This window comes from Tubulanus polymorphus, chromosome 1 (genome assembly GCF_964204645.1).
Source record: "Tubulanus polymorphus chromosome 1, tnTubPoly1.2, whole genome shotgun sequence".
Taxonomy (NCBI): Eukaryota; Metazoa; Nemertea; class Palaeonemertea; order Tubulaniformes; family Tubulanidae; genus Tubulanus; species Tubulanus polymorphus.
Window position 1 is genome coordinate 7,960,087 of NC_134025.1, and position 23,027 is coordinate 7,983,113.

Genomic DNA, 23,027 nt, shown 5'->3' on the forward strand with positions numbered 1-23,027 from the left:
ACGCGGAAGAAGTTCGGTACACATCATTGGATTTAAAAACAAATGTTTCATTGCCAATTCTATCGTTGCATTTTCGTATATCGAACGTATAAATACCGGTAAGTGGCTTCGAGAGTACGGCACTCACAGTCAAAAAACATAGGTGGCCCGTGTGTAAAACATGTGTCTGGGGCTCAAATGAACTGTATCAGGCACCCTTTGTTCGCAGTTTGTTTATTTCCGGATACTAATTCATAGATATTATCCGAGCCCCAAAAGAAAGAAGGGCAGGTGCGCACGCCTGGAAGATATGCAGTCTTTGACGAGAAAGCAGCCATTTATTATCATTGTCAAGCGAGCAATATTTGCTATGCTTTTACGCCGTAAAGCTTTCGCCATGTAGCTCAAAAGTCATAAATATATCTGCAGGCCCACGCATTTTATGATATTATTCTTGACGAAATGTTATATTTAGCATTTATGTTTAAGTTCCCCGCACTACTGTGTATCCCTTTTAACGATGTCATGAGTCATCGAATTCTCTGACACGATATTCTTACATGACCGATGGACAATATCATAATCAAGGTGGGCACTACTAAGAAGCGCATACTTTCTCCATGCAACTTGAATTAATTGAAAATTCAAATTCCAATGGAATCTTTTACTTGAGGATAACGCGAACCAGCTACTCAGATTCTGTTACAAGGATGCAGTTTTCTTCGGAAAAGGTCACTCCGTACACGGCAAACATTCTCGAACAATTATTACCCCAAAAATAGACGAAATGTTATATTTATATCTAATTATATATATAAGATAACAATTCAATTAAGGAACGCAGTAAGATGACTCTGAACTACATGTGACACATCAATTTGAACATTTCAATGACATAATATCTCAAGAAAAGAAGAAAAGAAGAAAAGATCTCGAGAAAAGAAGAAAAGAACTGTAACAAATCATTTGAGGAGACGTGTGTATATATAATTTCCCCATTTCCACCGTCATAAAAAAATATTCTTTAAGGTCATGATTTACTAGGTATTCACAGAATCAAAGTAGTAAACCAATTTTCACAAGTGAAATAATTCTTAAAAAAAACGTCGAACACATCGCTGTGTAACTGATGCTGATAAAATTGTAGATTTGTAACCGTAAATATGCCAAATAGAATCCAATCAGATGTTCCGAGTTGGTTAATATTTTATTGAGATGGCGAAGATATTTCTAGAAGCAACAGAAAGGTGTGATAGGAATGCGTATAATGACTTAAACTAACACTTAAAATGGCCCACTAAAAATAATAAATTTGACCCTTACGCCTGGTAACATTTTGCCGTGGATACAAAAAATATGCGGCGCGCTAAAAATTGCGCACCAAATCATAAATTAGTTCTACGAAGGAAACGTACGTATTTCAAATCAAAAAGTAATTCTTGCGTAATCATAGATCATTGAAAAAGATGAGGCACTTGCCATCTTACTAATGTAATAAAGATGTAATATCATCGCGTATATACATGTTATGTCATGACCATCAATCCATAGAAGCGTACCATCAACATAGCTAGTATAAACCGTAAACTTTATTATTTCATAATATGTCCCAAGAGAATCGTTTCACAGGCATTAATGTTATATTCGGCTCTATTCATACGAATATATTAGGAACTTTTAAGTGCTAATTGACTTCGCAATTTCGAATATTTTGTCACTAATGGAAAAATGTGGATCCAACCAATATGTTGATACGGAGCTAACCTTAAAACTTTATAGGAAAAGATCTTAACTCGTTAAGTTATAATAAGATGCGTTCATTTGTTATTATGATTAGAAATTTACATGGTGTAAATTGATATATCGAACGAGTGCGACGATCGCCATCACATCACCTGATGATCCGGTCATTAGCGCGTTCATCATCGATTTCAAAATCGCGTTTCTTATTTCGAGCGCGAGACATTCAACATTAATGCAATAATGCGGCGGATACAATTTCGTCTCGAAATGAAATGTCAATCAACTCTCAATGACGTCGATGCCGTACACGTCTGGGAATGAACTTTAGGCAAGAAGGCTTTATCTACCCCTTCAAAAAATGGCCAGTAACAAACCACCTAAAAATGTTTCCTGTAGCGTTTAATCGCGAAAACAATAACCCGCCAGAGTGATCGAAATCTTATTTCTAATAATAATCAAATCATATTTTTTCGTATTTTTACAGTAAAATGGTCAACTCACCTGGTATCATAGTTAATATCACAGGCAAATAAACAGCCATCAGCAGAAGTAATTCGCATTTCATGTCGTGCACGAAGAAACACAAAACAATAGAATTCCGTCGTCGTATTTTATATGTTAATATGCCGTAGCGCAGTAAATACAAAATATTTTCTGTGTTTTTTGCCGTACAAACCGTGCAAGAGTGCCATTTTAACGCCTAGTTTCTACAGTGACATTTGGATTTTCATTTTATCCAGCCCACGTGCGTGATCGGTACGTTTTTATCGAAGAACCGTCTGAAATCGCCGCATGCGTCAATTTTCACTCGCCGTGTCGCTAGTAGCTCCCGATTTATCTGGTTGAGGGTGTTGAATGGTATTAGAATAACGGCGCCGATAGCTCGTGACTATATTGATAGTTTGGGTCTGATACGTGATCTATAAACAACCTGGCTCCAGTCCAAGCTTACTCCTATTATTACATTATCAAATTTATACTAAATGAAACAAGAGACGGTTTAATCTATCATTTCTATATTGTTCTCATGATGAATGACACAAGACGCGTAAACACAGAAAAACTGTTTATACATAAATTGAAATCAATTTTCAAATTCTGATTGATCGAAAAATTTCGTGCTTCATCGTGAAAAAGCTGTGTGATTATTTTGTAGTCATTTTGCACGGTTGGGTGCCTATAAATAGTAATGTAAGCTACCCGGAATCTTTTAATAGCAGGTGAAGATCGTCTCAATAAATTATAATCGGTTTTTTAATGTTTTTTCAATGAAAGAAAATGTATGACGCAATGTAACCTAAGAACCCGGCACAATGAATTAATTCAAAATGAATGAATTGTTACTGTTATTTACTGATGTTTATGAGATTAATGTGCAAAAGAATAACATTATGCGTCATATAGAAATACATTTTCTACAACAATTCACGTAGGACACCTTAGAGTTATAAAACATCATAAAGCTTAAGAGATTTGCTAAGATTAAACCACTCTCTCCATGAGAAAGAACTGCAATATTCCCACAAAGCTTTATTTATGAAAAGAAGACCTAGACTAATGGATGTATCTTCTGTTTATAAATTGAAATAGATAGTTTTCTATGGTCGCGGTTTCATATTACAGCTAATCACACCGATTCTCATGACCCGAGAACAACTAAATCGGCCTATATTACCATATTCGACCAAGCGGGGATGTTTCGTTTCCAATACTTTATCTAACCCACCGATCAAAATCTTCACCCAAGACTGTGTGTTACTGGGTGCTTATTAACCCAATAAGCCTGAAACTATGACACAATTCCTAAATTTAAGTACATTTAGCGAATGACGCCTGCTATATTTATCTTCAAACAGGTGAAAAACTACACATCGATATGCACGTACGTAGTTTTTGTCGGTCTAAAGTGGTAAAACTGCGTTGGTTAGTGGGTGGTTTTTGCGAAAACATTTCCCTCCGCCAATCTTGCAGCAACCGATGGGAGCCAAAACGAGCCCTTAAACATCAAAGTATGCCCGTTTCGGATGACGTGTATAGGTTTTAATAATTACGTATTCCGGGTGCTGTTTGATGTGTGGGGTATAACATGTGAGGGATTTGCTCTTGTCTGTTCACGCTAGGAAACCTTAGTCATAATGAATGAACCGCTAAATGCCTCGGTCCAGCCTGTTTCAAAGAACTTAGTAACTGCTGTCAATTAGAGAACTGTTAGAGAAAATGACGCGGATACATTTTAGTCTGATGCGAATATACGCTTTGTTTCCTTCTTAACATAATATTTGAATAACTTTGCAAAAGAATTATTTTTGAAATGAAGATTTCTATGGACACTTTTAGGGCTGGAATTACAGTGAAACCTAAGAAAGTATTGCCTTAATGACAATGGAATATGATACCCGCTTTTGGCTTCAAATGCGGGAATGTTGCAAAAAAGTCATTTCGTCGTCGATCAGCGACTTAAGGTTCCAAGACTCAATTGATAGCATGAAACAAAATCTTTTCTTGGAAATTGCAAGGGGTTTTTGCGCAGTTCATCACGTCGACGGTAGGCCAGGTCTGGCTTCTTGCGATAGATTGATATACGCAGTTGGTGTCCTGTTAATATGACGTGCTAGAAAAGTTCCAACTCAGAATAAAGTGATCTGTTTTTGTTTCTGAAGTCCTGAGTTTGACATATGAGATATGGATCACCTCGAAAATAGAATATACCAGGTGAAAACCACATTGAAATTAATAAGAAAATGTCGATCGTTGGTTTTCCAAAGGTGAGGGAGTATATTTCTAACAAACGCGGGCATATACAAAAACTACAGAATATATATTCTAGCCATCGTACGTATATTATGAATAAATCATCTTTCGCCAATATTAATGCGGGGTTGATCAAAATTATTCTAAAAATGCGGATTCGACCCTTGTTACTGCGCTTGACACCCAAAAATGAATTGACCGTAGCAACCATGTTTCTATTGTCTACCATGGTAACAGTCTCCTGCAAACATCGTTTCATGATGGCAGCTTGTGGAGATAATGTGTCTATTTGCTCTGCTGTATCTTCAGTTTACTCAAAGTATTCTATCAAGGATATCGAAGATGTTCTCGATGTTTTGTCAGTCAATTCCGATACATCTTCGATTTATACGCAATATTCGATAAAAGATATCGAAGCAGTCCTCGACGTTGGATCGACTGCTTCAAGAACTGACTTAAGGCCAGATCAGGCGGAAGAAGAATTCGAAGAAACAATCAGTTGTTGCAACTTCAAATTCATCAAACGATTGATAAAAGTTGGTTCACGTGTTGCTTCATTAGCAAGATGGCTCATAGGTTCGTGTTTATGTTGAGCAAAATGATATCGACCATTGCATTCCTATTTGTTAGAAAGATGCCACAAACTGCCTGATATCTCTGTAAATATGAAATTAACATTGTAGAAAGAAGATTTCGAGACATCATGGCCGCTAGGAAGATGTTTCGAAATTTAATAAGGTTACCTAATTTTAAGTTTAGAGGAAGACATTCCGAGGTAAGAATGAAATACTTGATCTTTTTTTATCTCCATATAGGCTAGCTATGCCTAAATGCATTTTTTCTAATCTAATAATTGCTCTAATTTTTGCAGAAAGCAGCACCGACCTTAGGTGATATCGATGGAGAGGTGGAAATTGCTAAATTCGAAAAAACAGTTACAGAAGACGAAGATGTTGTTCCTAGCTCGAACAACGTCGATGGTTCGGGCGAGCATTTTTGGTCGAATTGGGATTCGGCACGCGATGAACCATGAACATCTTTATCAATTAACGGGACAAAAAGGATGATTATGTCAGTCGACCAAGCGCCGCAATGTGAGAACTTCGTGTAATGATTGCGAAATGGGAATCAGCGTCAATGCTGTAAAAGAGATACATATATATATTTACTGTTATAAAATACACATATTAGTATCATATTCTATCTTGTTACTTTATATTCTTTACGACGTTCTGATATAGATCTACTGTCTGTGCTGGGAGGTGGTGATACATCCGTTGATTCGTATCCTGTTGCAGACAAGGGGATTTCTTCTAGTGGAATATCACTCAGCTGAACATTCACAAATTCATTTGATCTATACACATCACCCGTATGAAAGTGAGATCTCCACGAGATTATGAAATAACACACGTATGAATCATGTATGTTCTCATCTTCGCTAAATCACTGAATGACGTTGAAAAATGATTCGTTCACGAAAAAAATAGAAAATTCTGACAAAGCTGTTGCTTCAAGAGAAATGGAAGACGAAAGCTTTTGAAGATTTATTTATTCGTTCAATTTAGCACATTTATCAGAGATAACTCATATATAATGTTTAATCATTAGCTTTGTAACAAGTTTTGGAAAGAGTTCAAATAGTAATATTGAAACAGTAACTTCTTTCTATTTCAATTCTTTGCAATACGTATACGATTATTTGAATATAAGTTACGTTGATGCATTAAATATAAGCTCGAATTAACGATAATATGTTCTGTATTAGAATATGATAAACAATCATTAAGCTGGTCACATTTTCCAATTCTTGGTAGACGTCTTAAAAGATGACTTCAATAGTCCACACCGGTTCTGCATTCTGGTAGCTCATTTTCTGTTTATGTGTAAAAACAGCGTCAAAATAAAGATTATTCCGATCCAAGTGTTAACACAACGGAGTATACGATTGCTACACTTCATAAGCACTTCAAAGTAATATATCTGAGAGTAATATCTAGAGCGTTTTAAGTCCAATCGTATCTTATTTACATATATACAGATACAACGATCGTATCACGGTGAAATCACAGACATTTTTCAAACATAAATATATCATTCCAAAAAACTATTCATAAAATGCCCCTCAGAACAACAAGTTAATGGATATAATTATCAGCTGCTGCCACATCGCGCTGAGAAGACTTCTCCACCTATCGGATATTGATGTTCATTCAACTGCCTGAATCTAAAACAAATGATAGCCGTTAGACATATTTTGATGTGATAGTAAATTGAAACATATGGTTTTCTTTACAGTGAACTCACTTCCACAGATCCCTTCTACTAATTTAGATCGGTGGTACTGCAAAAACTGATATCCCGGAGCTAGGAATACGTGGCCATCGTGTGGTACACTGGCCACCAATCGTAATGCCGTCTGTTCAACATTTCCACCGACGCCAAATACGAAAATCTCCGCTCCCTTTCGGCGCATTTGCAGCGCCTCTGCAACCGCCTTCATGCGTTTCTTCGGAGCGTGATCAGTGATGACGACGACGATCTGTCGCGGTATGTCGATTTTGGCCGCCTTTAATTCTTTTCCGAAGTGTTCTTGACGAGTTCTGTGAAGGAGTGACGTCATATCGTCTGATCTTCTGTCGGAAAGCGTGCGTAGAAGTTCTTCTGTGGTGCGATATTTTTGCGAATAGAAGTTCGGAAGACTGCCACATTTTCTTGAAAGGAACGATACCTGAACGTGCTGCCTTTCTACAGGAATCGAAGCGATGACTTCTTTCATGAAATCCATTGCTTGAGCGCGGTCAAAATTATCCAAGCTCTTCATGTCTAACAAAAATGACAAGGCCGTTCCGTTTCCGATATTGCAATCTAGAAAAAATAATTAGGTAGGCCTAATTTTTGGATTTACGTAAACAGAACGTATCGGAAATGGATGTGGCGTGGGCGGTGCCCCGACTGATTGTGACGATATGCTCTAGGTCCCAGACATAACGATCTATGTTTGCTTTTTAACTCGTCTGATAAGCTGCCAATGAAACTCCAAGTATTTGGTTGATTCGAAAAACAAGATGATATATTTTTTAATTGAATATGGATCTAAACCACATCAGAACATCGTGACCTGCTTATATGTTTTTTAGACTAGGTGGATATACTCTTCAAAGGAATGCCAATAAGCACAATGCAGGTTTGAATCATTAATGATATTAAGTAGTAAGTAGTGTAACAAAAATCTAATACGAAAACAAGCTTATTCTTATCATCACGAATGGCTTACCTACATTCACATTTTACATACCTCTACGCACTTCCTCGTTGACAATATTATACTGCGCAAATTTGGCTAAAGAAGAAAATATGGAGTTTTTACATTATTTACGGACAAAAGTATTACGCTTATTTTTCTCAATGTAATTTGTGTTGACACATTACATACCTAGGTCTTTCAAAAGATCAACGATGTCGCATTCAATATGCAGATATTCTGCTTTTGTGGGTCCTGACAAGGAGAGATGACAGAAAGAAAATAGAGGCAACAGCTGAGAATGAGTAACCATGGAGGTTTATCGAAGCAGTAATAAGATTTTGTTGCCAATTTTAAAGTTTAGAGTTTCACTCTTCATGGATGCAAAGTTCAAAAAGAAAAAGGACATTCATTCACAGTGTCGAAATTAGAGTCTAATTCACTCAGGTCAGAGACAGAGTTTGGTCAATGCGTAATACATTAGCTGTTCCTCTTACAGATGAGGTTAATGGATAGTAATAAGCCACTTCAATCGCTAATGCGTGTCTATATCAATGCCAAGGTTGGAGAAACACTGAATATAGAACGGATGTTTTGCTAATAGACGTCTGCTAAGACTTCGAACGAATCTTCGGGTGTTTGGAAGTAGCAAAAAGAACACATAGAGCAAAGAAATAAGCGCACGTGTCTCTTTATAGAGAAGTCAGAAAGTGCCGTGAAATAATCAGTAACCTTACCTCCACATGCTTTCCAGATTAGATCACTTGTTATGTCCAGCAACTTATCGTAGTTCTCAACTGCGAGGATAAAGTCAGCACCGGACGCAATATTCTTCAGTTCAAAGTCACTTACATTTTTGCCAACCCCAATAGCAAATAATTTGACTCCGGTAGATTTGAGCAGAGTCGCTTCATCGAGGGTCCAATACGTTTCCTGTGAATTGCCATCCGTAATTACGAACGCTATTTTCGGTACTTCGGGACCACGTGATCCTTGATTGCGACGAAAACTGTAAGTTCGCGCCAGTTTTAATGCTTCCCATGTGCTCGTATGGCCGATAGTCTGCTTCGTTTCTAGAAGAGCCTTAACTACTTCGTCTTTCGTAATATAGTCTTTGAAATTGAACTGTATTCGAGCTTTAGTACTGAATGTGATGGCCCCTATTCTAATGGAATCCGGCTGAATGTTAAAAGCGCTAACAACTCGCGCAGCAAATTCCATTTGCTTTTTGAAATATTCCGGCCAAATACTACTTGATTCGTCCATTACGAATAAGATATCAGCTTTGGCAATTGTACATCGAGTTTCGCCTTCTGATGCATGAAAAGATAAATAAACATACAAATTTCATTTTCATTTTTCATTCTTAGAGGTGCATTTAGAACGGTATCTGGATTCTGTACATTCAGCTAAGCTCGGGCAATTAGAAGAATTTTTTACCAGAAGGGGACTAGATATACACTCGATGCAATAATGTAAGATGATCATCTTTTTATACAAATCTGGCGCCAGTTATAAAAACACGATATGCTGTACGTGTTATCAAACCCTGCGGCGTGCTGGTAGGGAATCTGGTTCAATTTCATCTTATTTACTATCAACATGAAACTCGTAAATACTAACTACTTCAAGCAATTGTTCAATTTCTTTTTTAATTCAAGAAATCTTGTTTGTATACATTGTGTTCGTATGTTTTCATACCGTAATCTCTCAAAGCAGCTGCACCAGGGTATTGAGGATAGTATTTTCTCGGACCGTCGCTGCTGCTACTTTCTTCAGTGTCACCATCAGACGTATCGTCCACGTTGTCGGTTTTGTGTTCAGTAACCGCCGGACTGTTGAATCGACGGACCTCTTCACCCGTTCTCAGTCCTGCACCATGCTCCATATCGGCTTGCGGGTCTCGGCGACTACTGCGAGATAGAAATCTGGAATCGACCCAATCACTGCGCCAATCATCACCAGCTGGCTTTTCAGAAATTTCCAATTCTTCTACAAGGGACAAAAATATACGTTATTTTACACTATTTCAACTTCTTTTTCTATTTCTAATTGACTTATTTCTCTTATGAGTTTCTTTCTAATTGATGAGGCTGTTATCTGGAGTAGTTTTTTTATCTACGTCCCTGGAAAAAAAGTTGCTTGGTATTTTTCAATATTTTTATACGCTTTAATTAGATACCTATGGCGGCAGTTGGAATGCAAGTTAAACATTGATATCATCAACTTTGACCATTAATATCCTGTTACATAATTTAAAAATAGTGAGCTGCATAGGACGTTATACCTTCGCAAGCAATCGGCTGGATAACTTTATCTAAAGCAAAAGCCAAGTCTTCGAGTTGGTCGAATCTATCCACATTGAATATATGCTCTTTTGTTTTTGTGATACGTTCAAGATGTGACTTGTATTTTAATCCGATCCCGATCGCCATCAGAATAATTCCGTCCTCTTTAGCTAGTTGACCTTCTTCTCGGATAGTACGAGCGTTTCGGGATAGGCCATCAGTTATGAGTATACCAATTTTTGGAATCTTTGAAATATAGAAAATAACACTCAATCACTTTTCGGGAATATATTTCAAAGTTTATATTTGAAATTCGGACGTTTTCTATGGAATAGACGTAGTGCCAATTTTGGTTTTTACGTACATCTTTCCCTCTCGCTCCTTTCGATTTCAAAAAGCTGAATACCCGCGCTACCCTGATCGCTTCTGAAGTGTCAGTGTCACCTCCTCGAGCTTGTATATGTTTGACGGCATTGAGTAAAAGATGTTTCCAGCCATACGTCTTTAAGTGAAATGGCACCCTTGCGTCGTCCGAGTAAGTTATCGTTCCAATCTGCACATCCTTCGGGCCGATTGGATACCGCCGAATGATTTTTGTAAGAAGTCCAAGTTCATGTTTGAAATTCGCATGGTGTACGCTAGATGAGACATCCAGCATAAACACAATGTCAGCCCGGTAATAACGGCATCGTGCTGAAAGAATTAATACACACATTCCCGGTAACCACACTGCATGTACATCACTGTATAGATACGTGGTTTAGAATGATTGATGTATGAAGATAATGAGTTTCTTAGATATCATTCGAAAGGGACAGTTTTTGATTAATTTTTTTTCAGTATTACAGATGTATAGACTACATTTCCTCGCGTAATATCACTATTACAGCCGGCGTTTTTATCGATAGTACCGGTAGTTATCTTTTATTTCGACGTTGGTACGTAATTTTATTGATGCGCGTTACGTAAGCGATCAGACGAGCGTTCGCGCTTTCTGCTCGTTATTGGGTTCTAAAAACGTCTCGTAGATCAACGATTGAAAAGTAAGACGGACGTTTTTACGGATGGATATCTTATTTTGAGATACTTTTTACAAAATCTATCCATGATTACATGGCTCATCTCACCCCTGAGGTTTTGTGTAGCACATGTAATGTTGTAGGAAAACAAAATTTCCATAAATAAACACTGGAAATAAAAAAGAAATCGCCCATCGCAATCATGAAATCCAATAGAAATTCTTTATATGATATTCATAGCATTGTAAAAGAAATAGAATACTTTTTTCGATTCGATAAACAACGTCTACCCTACTAAGTCGAACGAGCATTTTAAACATGAAGCAAATGATCTAATAACATAGTAATGAAATTCATTTCGATGGATTCACATTCTAATCTTACAAATTGGCCTATTCACTGTTAAATTCAATGATTATTTGCAGAAAAGTATGTAGACATAGGTCCATTAGTTGTTAGGTTAGTGTTCTGCGGTCGTTTGTTGGGTTTTTTTCAACTAGAAATTCCTAGTTCTGTAGTTGTTAGTGTTTAGATTTTTATTTAGTCGGTTCACCGTGTGGTCTCAAGATATTCATGTTGATATACTGCACCATACTGCGAAAGTTGTGTACAGAAATCTGTTGAAGGACTTGCGGTTGTTAGAATTTGTGTTGAAGCAATTCGAATTTACAATCCGCAAAATTTTGTACACAGTCATGTCTGAACAATGTAATATCATAAAATGCAGCATCGCTTTCCATCGACTGAAAAGTACTTAGATTTGAAGAGCCTAGGGTGGCGTACGTGATTAAATTTCGAATTTCAAATAAAAAGATGTTGCTATTTTAAATCCCCAATGAGACAGGTGAACGGTTTTAGCCTATGCTCAGTCAGACGAGAAAAATGCGGTCGAGTAACCTATCGATGCTCTTCGCAGACAATACAGACAATTTTCAGAAGTAAACATATTTATTGGATCTACGCGAGATTGCCAACATTAAATGATACATAAACAAATTGCCCCAATTCGCGTTCATTGTTTTACACATCATCTTATCATTTCTATTTTTCGAACAGTGCTAATTTCTCAAGATTTCTGTTTTTATAAGAGTTTAAAGGAGTGCTTCGATTCGATGGCCTTCATCAAATACATCGAGTCAAGATCCACCATGAATTTCAGGTCAATTATGTTAGTAATAGCAGGCATTTTTTGTGGTATTCAATATCATTCTCTCCTGATGATAAGTAGATTAGGAATTCAACATTTTTTCAATATCTCAACAAGAACTTTCTCTGAGGGTTCGTGATAGATCATGTGATTGAATTCATGTCGATCTTACCGGCTGCAACTGTTCCAACCACAACAACCTGTAAAACAACAAAAATACACATATATATAAAGGGGCTTCGTTAGTCGGTGTATATGTTAATTAACTTTATTAGTCTACAAGGTTATATACACACACATCAAATAACCCCCGTCGTGAGTACGTTGCCAGAAATTCTAGAAAAATAAGAATCCGTTTGGTTTTTAAATAACAAAAATGCTTGATATATTTTATGACTAATGGCACAATGTATATCAATCTTATCCCTAGTTTATCTGAAACTTTTCTTTGATGATTTTTACTGATATTTATATTTTCCGAAGGTACACTGCCTCACTGACTGATTAAAAATATATAAGCATAACCTGAAATATATACGACGGTATATCTTTTACAGGTAGGATATGGAATGTCAGATAATGGTTTAAGCGTAATACTGCTTCGGTACACCCGTCATAGAGGAAAATCCTTTCCATTTTCTGCTTCGCCGTGTAATCGCTAAATTAGTGTCCGCCGAGATACGTATTGCGAACAATTGCTTTACAAAAGTTTGCATTCAAGGTGGCTTATAGGAATATTACGAGGGAAATCAGAAAATACAGAAAAAGCAACGTTGTTCGAAGCTTGGAGAGTTTAAACTGACAACCATGTTTTGGCAACACGCCATGTAGCCCCAACATTTAGCTGGGTCTTCGCGGCCGCGTGAATTTAAGGTCCTTGACGTATTCATCGCACAATCGCAAATATTATCAAGATAATTACCCCATGCTTATCCGAACCAAACTTTTTATACATTTCAAATGTCTGGTTATATGTATGTATTGCGTAGTAAAATCCAGCACCACCGATGTTAATTCACAGGTAGCTATTTATCACTGGCGGTAAACGAGGCATTTATCATTCTGACTTAAATAGATAACAATGAGAAATCAGGTTGATTGGTTTCATTTGATATCTGCTTGGGAAGGTTACTGCAATTTTCGAGAAAAGAATAAATAGGGAACTGAATTACTAATTAGTAGTGGAACAATCACCGTTAAACAGATGAAGAGTCAACTAATTATTTCCCATTCTCAACCTTTTACGACCATTACGCATCGCATTTATTTCTAACGAACGGCCAAAATGCCCAATGCGCACGATTGGATCTCTAGCTAGATTTTGATCAACAGCCAATTCCTTGAATATTATGCCAATCATGTTTTCAAGCTATCCTCCAACTTCCGCAAAATGAACCATAATAGATTTTGACGAACTTCTGAATGAATGCTTCACAGAAAATAAATCATTATCTCGAGCTGTTAAATCTCTTTAAATCAATCTATCGATTAAGAGTGTTTCACGTGGATGAGAATAAACAAGTTAAGTGCGAGAAATCAAACACCAGCCGCTTTGTGGGGTGAGAAATAGGGAGACTAAACATATATTGCTATGGGATGTAATATACCAGTCTGGGAAAAGGGAAAAAATGTTATTTGGCAAATGTCCTAGACAGGAAATACGAAGCATTAGTCCTCCTAGTTACTAAAAAGTTAAATGATTTTACAAACGAGGGTAATTGCAAGAGAACGGATGCATCAAAAACTTCAGAGAAAATATATTTAGACCAAAATTCGCGATCCACCATGTGAGGTGCCGTCCTGTTGACTTAAAGCAACTTCTCAATTCAGAAATATATCTATTTATCTAAAGTACATTTCTTTTGTACAAAGCCAAACTTATTGTTTACGTTTTGATAAATAGGGTTTTGCGTTCACAAGTTGGGCAAATTTTTAACAAGTCCTTCTGCACTTGTTTGCACCTACTTGTGTAACTGTTTTAAGAGTATGCTCCGGATATTAAGAGTCGGGTTTCTCGTGATGTTTTCCCGGTGATACGAACAATTTGGTGGTTGGACGTATGTAAATAAGAAAATTACAAATATAGGTGCACAAATTGCGATAGAAAATAACGTAGTGAAAAACGTTGTCCAGTCGTTAAAAAGTCACATGTAAATTGTATTTTCAAAAAGAATCATACCAACAAAAAACTCATAAATTCGCCACCTATCTGAGATTTTGAAATTTGAAAATCGTAAATTCATTTAAATGACTCAGCTTTCAAATGCTTGTTTTTATAGACTGTATAAAAAATGATTATTCATTTAGTTCATTTACATTTCACAGAAACTTGTTCATACAATGTTTAATGTTTTTTTTTTAAATCAACGACACATATTTCCACGCATTTAAAAAGGTGTCTGTATATCTACAGTCATAAGATATTTCATATAGAACCAACACTTACCAAATTGAGTATAAACAGACGAATATCCATCTTGTTTTTACGACATTTGATCAATTCTCTAACATTTTCACCAGGTCAGCAAGGCTGCTCAAGTTATCAGCAATTCCTTTTGATAGTTTTCTTATAATCCACCGACAAGTTGAAGTTTTCCAAATATTCATAAACTAATCAATTAAACACAAAATGTTCGTCCAAACGTGTACAAAATAGTATATTGTTGAGTGTTACTGTATGCGTCTTGCTCTGATGCGATGATTATTCCGCAGAGGAGGTTGTGCTATAAGCTTGCCAAGCTTGCCTCGACAGGCGAATCAGGCATTACGTAAGCGAAAAAATCGACGACACAAAACAATCGGCAGTTGTAAATACGGTGGCATAATATTCCTTTCACTGTTTCACATATGAATATGAATAAACAGGTTGTTGGTTGAAATATCGGTTATATGTTAATATGTGTTTTCAAGTGTTGTCGACACAAATCTTTCAAATTGCAATTTTTTTCTTTTGGCGTCATTTCAAGTTCATTGTGCCCCATTGCAACGAATAATAATTGGCCATACAAACTGGTTAGGTAAGTATTTGAATTGTAAAAGATATTCTACCGGAAGTGCGACCCACCCAAGAAAACTGGACAATATGCCAATTCGTTATGCATAATACAAGTTCTAAAATAAACGAACACATAATTATAACATAAAACGAAGCAACAATAAATTGGTTTTTATTCGTTACTTTATTTATCTGGTTTTCTAGAATATTACAAAGCATACTACACATGCTTCTATGTAAGTTTGGCAAGTTTATCAGGTATATATATATATGAATATACAATTTACTGTTGACTAGACTCCAGAGGATGTTGAAAATCTATATCATGACTGCTGGTAATATACGATATTCCACGTTTTGTTACCATCATAGAATATTCATATGAAGTGGGCTTGTTGCGTAATAATAAGTAATTTTGACAGCTCCTATGCTGTCGGCGTTTTTTCGAATGGCACTTCTTTGGTTTTATGTGAACGAGGCACTTGATGTTTTGACATTGTAGGCTAATCTCTTTTCCTATGCGGAAACATCCACCATTCTGTTCACTTCATTTTGTAATTAAGATGATGTAAATATATCTCGGACGACGATTTGATGTTTCGGGGTTTTTGAAAGTACATATAAATATATACACTTTTTTCATACAGTCAAGTGTTCCATATAGTTGGTTTTAGCTCTAACCGTGGACTCTAATACGTAGTCCATGCCGTATCTTACCCAGGTCAAAGTTAAAAGATGTCTATAAAACATACCCTTGGACAGAAAAAAAATCACCCATAAATTACCATCACGAATAAATTGCGCTGGCGTCTGCCGACGTATCGTGCGGTTTTTTTTTTTCAAAGATCATCGGCAGCAATTTTTCGTGAATGTTGCTTAATTTACGCATCGTATTATTGTCATTATCATAACCGTTTGATTATTCATCGATAAATCATGCCTTGCATCTGTGACTTTTCACGGAGAGTAACGCCAGCGTAAATACCGGGTATCATCGACATCATTCTGATTGCACGCGCATAAAAAGTCGACGATGAACAACAGAGGCAGCAATTTACTCTCCTTATATCTCAATTAATGGTAATTGTCGGGATCGAGCCAAAAAAGTTGCAGGGACGACGTTCATCAGTAAGGAATTATTAGATTTTTCCTCCACAACAATCGATTATTATATGAATAAGAAGACACTTGGAACGTGTCTATTTTGGGCACATTTTTTTTTTTACCAGACAAGAGAACGAAGTTCAGTATCAGTATATTAGGTATATATATACATGGAAATAACTCATGTTAATGTCGTTTGTTCTAATTAGGTAATTACGACAAATATACCACAATTTCTGTAATTTGTATCTTTTATTACATAATCATTTATGTGTATGTCCTACGAAAAGGCCTCCTAAGAAAAAAATTCGCGCGGCTAAATCATTCGTTTTCGTTGATGGTTTTAACAACTGAATTCTGGTCATGAGGTCATTTTCAATGTGACTTACATTTCTTCTAAAAAGGTCAATGAGGGTTCGTATATATATATATATATATATATATATATATATATATATATATATATATATATATATATATATATATATATATATATATATATATATATATATATATATATATATATATATATATATATATATATATATATATATATATATATATATATATATATATATATATATATATATATATATATATATATATATATATATATATATATATATATATATATATATATATATATATATATATATATATATATATATATATATATATATATATATATATATATATATATATATATATATATATATATATATATATATATATATATATATATATATATATATATATATCTTAGTTAAAATGCTACGGGGTAATTCTAAATTCAGGTGATAAAATTTATATGATGTAGAATATAGATATACGGTATATATCATGTATACCGAATAGCTACGGAAGTGTCCTAGCACGGAAGCGTCTCTAGGCTGGCTTATGTCGACCTGCAACGCAACTGGGTTTATCGGCGACCCTAGCGGCAACTATCGGCCTATAGTAGGCCATCAGGGACATAATATTTCTGATTTCTTTCTTTTTGGATTTCTTCAATAAATGCGACGCCTTAATCGTTCGAAACATGTGAAGTTGGTGATTGATTCCGTCCATACAAAAAAATATATTTGAAAAAAAGGCGTTGACGTGAATTTTTATCGTGCGTTTCCGTACAGAAACACTTTTGGTATGACCGAATCAGCCACCATGAAGGAGTCGAGAAAAATTAGTTCGACTCTAGGATCACTATCAAATCAATTCGCATTTAATTTCCCGTCAAATCTTCGTCATTAAGTGAAATTGAAGGAGCTCTTCTGATTCTTCGATCTCCAAAATGGAAAAATCCTCAACCGTTTTGATTTGCGACCACTGTCATGAACTAATATATCAAACAATGAACGCTTTTTCTTTCATAATTTTCTTTTATATTAAACACCACTAAATTCCCAACATCATCATCTTTCATTAATCAAACTCACATGATATACAATAATTACATTTGATCAACATCTATTTAATTAATATATAAGATCATATTACAGCATATCTTCGATGTTTCTCGATGGAATACATAGAGTATGGGTTTTTTCTATTTTCTAATTATATAAATAGCACTTTTAAATCATAAGATTTTTTTCACATGAAAATCGATATTTCCACCTTGGGTGAATTATTTACTTAGAAGATATGATGGACAGAAAGGTGACCTCGATATTCTTCGGAGACATATGATTAACACCAATACGCCATCTCATGGAATTTTTGGATTGCGGTATGATCAAGTTTGAGAGGCGTTCATTTCAACAAGTGAATTACCCCGCTGAGGGAGGAAGCGCAAATGAAACGGCTTTGAACGTTGCTTTTCGAAAAGCTTTCAACTGTCGAAGTTTCAAAGTAACGGACTAGTTTTCACACAAGTTAGCACAGAGTACGCACAATTATCACAAAATCTAAATAGAGAAGTCACCAAAATATATGTTCTACCTTTAGTGAAAGAAGATAATGAAATTTAGTTGTATACGTTGTTTAATAAAATTTTTAAGTAAGAAAGACAAATACTATTCGCTAAAAATTCAAACAACTTATTGCCAACATATACTTTTAATTCTTAATCGGAACAACATCATCGAACATATCTATACACACTGAACTAATAAATGTTTCTTATTAATTACGAAAATAAGGAAACGTGATTTATCGAGAAATAACATATATACACGATATGTATACACTGAAGACGGGTTGTTGGCACATGTTCTGCACAATACGCTGACATATTTAAGTTGCAAATCTAAGAAGCCACAATGAAAAATATCGAATTACAATTTAGGTATAATGTATTTTCATAACTAACAACCCAACATATGTACACTACACAATATATGAAGCACGAAAGGCAAAATTTGTTCACTTTTTATCAATAAAAGTACATCAGTCATCTACATCTAATCTCAACAAAATGAGAGAAAAAACAATAACCCTCGGAGCTCACAAACTGTGGTGAACCTTCAAGCTTGCACCAATACATCACATCATAATCCTAAATTAAATTTTCATCAGTTTCAAAAGAGGATTGTCATCTAAGTACAAATTACCAATGGTGAAATCACCATCCATTAAAATCAGAGTTCCACGCATAATTACATATGGGTTTATTTCGAAATAAAAGCTTGAAAACAGAAAAACAGTGGCGAGAGTATTTATAACAAAATTAATAATTTTTGTGCAAACAAGTCGGTAGAATTCACCACATAAGCAAGATATTTTGCCTCTCTAGTCTAGCAATGCAACCTGTGCATAAGAAGTTGCAGCAGTTGTACAGCATAAACCCAACCTGTCTAAGGTGGCCTGAGTTGTAAGTGCGGAAATTCATTTGAAGATCAAATCAATTCTGCAGCTCAATGAGCAATGATCAACTATCCAATTGCATATAAACATCATTTGAAACCCACCGAAATCTACATAAAGATCTTTCGAAGTTGAAACTTAAAAATTGGTTTTCATCACAAAAGTCAAAATAACATTTCAAGGCATTAGCTATGATCCCTAAGTCAATCAATCCATACTGCTGCCACAGCTGGCCCAATAGATGATGAATAAGGGCTTGGTTTTTCGTCAGAATCAAGCGTAAATCAAAGCAGCTGTTACTTCATAAACAGCGAGCTGCTGGACGCAGGTTTCAAACTCAAATCACTGTATGCTTCGTATATATTCATCGATCAGGGTTTGTGACTAAACACGCGACATATGGACTCTGCTGAACCGTCTGAATGAATTCTGCCCACAACACTCCTATAAAACTGTTCTCAATAACATTGATTCAAACGCTGGAGTCAAATAACGATACACGACAGATTTCTCTAAGAACATCTCAAATAGTTTTCAATTACCCAAATTTAAACGAGTTAAATAACAGAAATCATGAGGGGTCAACATTCCTGATTATTGCAATTCGTTATCAGTCCCTCATACAATAATACTATTGAAAATAGGTGGTAAAATATTACAAAATCAACCTTTACACAATAATCTTGAGTACTACGCTGAGTAAGAAAATCAAAGACTTCGAATTATTTCAGATGTACATAAAACTAAAATCATGATATAGGATTCAAACAAGGAAGAAAAAAAAAGCTGAATTACATTCTCAAACTGGCGATGAAAAAAAAACATTGGAAAACTGGAATGATACATCTGGAGACAAGCTAGAAAATCACAATAGGACTATATACAAGCACCAGTTTGAGAGTATGGGGTTCTATTTACATTCTAAATCAGTTTCACTCAATAAAGAATGTAAATGGAAAATCAAATGGACAGATGACACTGCGAGAATAAAACCAGTATTGGTTTCATAATGTGTGATAATTCTGTTCGGAGCGCGCTTTGTAGAATTTGCAGCCGAAGAATATGATCGCGATCACACCACCGCACAAAACGATTCCACCGATGAATGAAGCAGCGTCGAAATGTTGGCCCTGTGAAGGTACGGTGGGAGCAGCAGTAGCGGGCGTAGTTGTCAGTGTTGTCGGTGTCGACTTTGTCGTCGGGCCTGGTTTGGGTGAAACAGTGGAAGCATTAGAAGTTGCATTCGGTGTAGATGGGATCAATGGAGCCATTGTAGAATTTGTAGAACTCGTGTTAGCAGTGGTTACAGGTGGTTGGACAGTAGTGCTGCTATTTGAAGTAGTGGAATTCGGGGAAACTGAAGTTGGGGCTGAAAATAAAAGAAAAAACATATCAATCGAACTCTTTCTTAACATGTACATGTTTCACAACTTCTTGAAAAGTCTCCATACTAATAACAACAATAATATCTATTGTCGAAGATACAAACTTTTCTGACAAATCAATTTACAAGCTTAACGGGTGGGAAACAAAATAAGACGAAACAAAAAATGATTTACAAATTAGCCCATATCAATAGAGAAAAGAACTATTCAGGTTGCCCAAGTGTATATACTTTTTTAAAGGAATTTAGCAAGATCTGAGGGATGATTGTTCAGAGCCGTCGGAACAGGGGCCGCAGGGGCGGCCAAAGCCGCTCCACTTTTTGCTTAACCAAAAATTTGTTATGCTTTTTCAAAAGCTTGATGTACCGCGTAGCAGCTCGTCGTTCTCTGTACTAGGTGGTTCTCATGAAATGGCCCCAAAACGCATCTCCGGCGATTGAATTTTCAAAATTTTTCTGGGGGAGGGCCCCCACACCCCCCATTCAGAAATAAGCCTCACCACTGAAAGTCCCTTCCGACGGATCTGTTGTTTAATACCGTATGAATGTGTGTGGTAACATGTGTTAACTCGCGTTGCTAGAATTGCTATTATGCATTAAATGAGAAAATGGCTGTTTACAATTTTATCATCGGTATCTTCTCCATGAGTCATTTTCTAATTAATTATATGAAGCTAGCAATGAGTTCGCGGTCATTGGACTTTTGTCTTTTTCTTCCAATACTTTCAGTAGTGTATGTACGTAAAGCAATTAAAATAGTAACACTTTAACTTGAAATTGCAACAATAAACAATAATTTCACGAGATGACCCCCTTAATATGCCGGTAGATAAAATTGAATGCACACTCACACTGGCAACATATGACAAAAACTATCAATAATATGAGAAGAAATCATGAATCACAGTGATAAATACCTTACATATATATACAATCATGTCCCTTTTCACATGACCTATAACTCAATAAACTATCTTGCGCTCTTTCCAAGAGAATCGAAAATGAAATCTATGTTGTGTCAATGGTTAGTGATAATAATGGTTTTTATGCTCTTAAGTCCGTGTTCACAGACGAAAGAATGTTGATTTAGTTTTGATCACAGTTATCAAAAAGCCTAGGAAACAAATAGCAATGATATGTAGTAGCAATGATGTTTTCAATGTTTTATGTCCAAAAAGCTAGAAATCCCCGACACCTCTGATGGTATGTGCAAATCTTCCATGTCAAAATTTTAAAAAATGTTTTACAAAAATCACTCTAAAAAACCTGAAGCATGCGTGCGACCTAAATCAAATGACAACACTGAATTTATTCATTGACGAGACACAAACTTATAAGAAAAAGGTGAGCAAATAATTATCTGACATTTCTCCTAGCAAAATTACCTTATCTAAAATATGTCAAATCACTGGCCAAGAATCTACAATGGAACTGAAACTAAGCTTGCGTAGTAAATATATTTTACACTGTGAAATATAGCACTGAATAGCTAAAAAGCTTGGAATTCAAATTATTTATTTCTTTATGCACTTTAATTTTAAACAGGTTTACTGATCTAATCGTTAACAGTTCTAAGCCAAACCACTGTGAAGAGGAGTTTCTCAATAAAATGATATACATACCTGTAGTAGTATTGGTCTGTCCAAAAACAGTAACTGTAAAAAAAGCAGAATATTATTTAAAGTTATAATAGCACTGAATCAACGTCACAAGGCTTACCTTTTGATTATATAAAGGCTTTACTCTTTTGTGCAAGAATCATGAGAAAGTGAATGCTTATGAATTTCTATGAAGTTTACACTATCTTTGGAGAAACCCTTTGTCGAGAACCTACTCAGCTTTGAAGCTGTTGAATTTTTAACACTAGAGGTAGTTAGTTACCTAATCGTTGATGGTAAGCTTTTTATAATCGGAGGAGCTTATACCAACAAAAATGTGGTTTGTGAAAATATCCGATCGTGAAACTAAACCACAGACAGGTTACTGACTACACTAGACTAGAGGATACAATCAAGGGTAGGCCTAGGTCTAGGATTGGACAGCTTAATTGATTAACAACGAAAAAGGGACGGGACCACTTAGACTAAGATTAAGAAAAAAAGTTCAGTCATTGGAGAGAGAGAGAGAGAGAGAGAGAGCGCGAAGTTTTTCCAACTTCGAAGGGGCAGCCTCTCTGCTGCAGAGTAGTCAGTCCTACCAGTACAGTACGTCCATGGCATACCAACCACACCAGTGCTAGAGTAGACCGTGAGGCGTAGTTAGTTAAGTGTAGTAGTAGGTAGGGTAGGATGTAAGACTTACCATGAAGTGCGAGGAAACACAAACAAACAACAATAAACTGATTTAACAAATTATTCATCGTGTGTGGCTTAAAATGTTATTCCGATCAAAGACAAACTTGCTAAAAAGAAAGTAAAATGCCGCTATCCTTCAACACTCAGGGCGAAAGAAAGATGACGTGATTTACTTCCTGGTTGTTTGAAAACGCTGAGACGTAGAACACAGTGGAAACTGTAAATGATTTATCGTAATGGATTTATTTACAGTATTTGAATATCATTTTTGAAATGA

General features: G+C 35.8%; 2 protein-coding genes across 5 annotated transcripts; both read right to left on the minus strand.

The window, feature by feature from the left end:
• Positions 1-6,031: 6,031 nt before the first annotated feature.
• Positions 6,032-15,038, minus strand: LOC141915466 (matrilin-1-like). Of its 3 annotated transcripts, none has more exons than XM_074807008.1 (10): positions 14,618-15,038; positions 12,344-12,371; positions 10,370-10,698; positions 10,005-10,251; positions 9,419-9,709; positions 8,455-9,030; positions 7,910-7,972; positions 7,772-7,816; positions 6,781-7,341; positions 6,032-6,700 (listed from the first exon to the last, which is right to left on the minus strand). In XM_074807008.1, exons 1-10 carry the CDS (start codon positions 14,645-14,647, stop codon positions 6,687-6,689), a joined length of 2,184 nt encoding a protein of 727 aa, XP_074663109.1. In that variant the 5' UTR covers positions 14,648-15,038; the 3' UTR covers positions 6,032-6,686. The 3 variants fall into 3 exon arrangements, with proteins under 3 accessions (XP_074663109.1, XP_074663111.1, XP_074663110.1); XM_074807010.1 differs by lacking the exon at positions 14,618-15,038 and adding an exon at positions 14,137-14,212; XM_074807009.1 differs by lacking the exon at positions 7,910-7,972 and having other exon boundaries at positions 14,618-15,037.
• A 2,612-nt stretch (positions 15,039-17,650) lies between these two features.
• Positions 17,651-22,918, minus strand: LOC141915485 (sialomucin core protein 24-like). 2 transcript variants are annotated; one of them, XM_074807038.1, is made up of 3 exons: positions 22,758-22,918; positions 22,079-22,111; positions 17,651-20,276 (listed from the first exon to the last, which is right to left on the minus strand). In XM_074807038.1, the coding sequence occupies exons 1-3, from the start codon at positions 22,813-22,815 to the stop codon at positions 20,077-20,079; spliced, it is 291 nt and encodes a 96-aa protein (XP_074663139.1). In that variant the 5' UTR covers positions 22,816-22,918; the 3' UTR covers positions 17,651-20,076. The 2 variants fall into 2 exon arrangements, with proteins under 2 accessions (XP_074663139.1, XP_074663138.1); XM_074807037.1 differs by having other exon boundaries at positions 17,651-20,441; positions 22,758-22,917.
• Positions 22,919-23,027: the final 109 nt, after the last annotated feature.

Bases quoted from the DNA above. Each gene is read 5' to 3' on its own strand.
- LOC141915485 (XM_074807037.1), bottom strand. From the start codon at position 22,815: ATGAATAATTTGTTAAATCAGTTTATTGTTGTTTGTTTGTGTTTCCTC. The intron at 22,112-22,757 runs GTAAGTCTTACA...CTTTTTTTACAG, and splicing joins GTGTTTCCTCGCACTTCATG to TTACTGTTTTTGGACAGACC. The intron at 20,442-22,078 runs GTATGTATATCA...TTTTATTTTCAG, and splicing joins ACAGACCAATACTACTACAG to CCCCAACTTCAGTTTCCCCG.
- LOC141915466 (XM_074807008.1), bottom strand. From the start codon at position 14,647: ATGGATATTCGTCTGTTTATACTCAATTTG. The intron at 12,372-14,617 runs GTAAGTGTTGGT...GTTGTTTTACAG, and splicing joins GTCTGTTTATACTCAATTTG to GTTGTTGTGGTTGGAACAGT. The intron at 9,031-9,418 runs GTATGAAAACAT...TTCATGCATCAG, and splicing joins AGCTGCTTTGAGAGATTACG to AAGGCGAAACTCGATGTACA.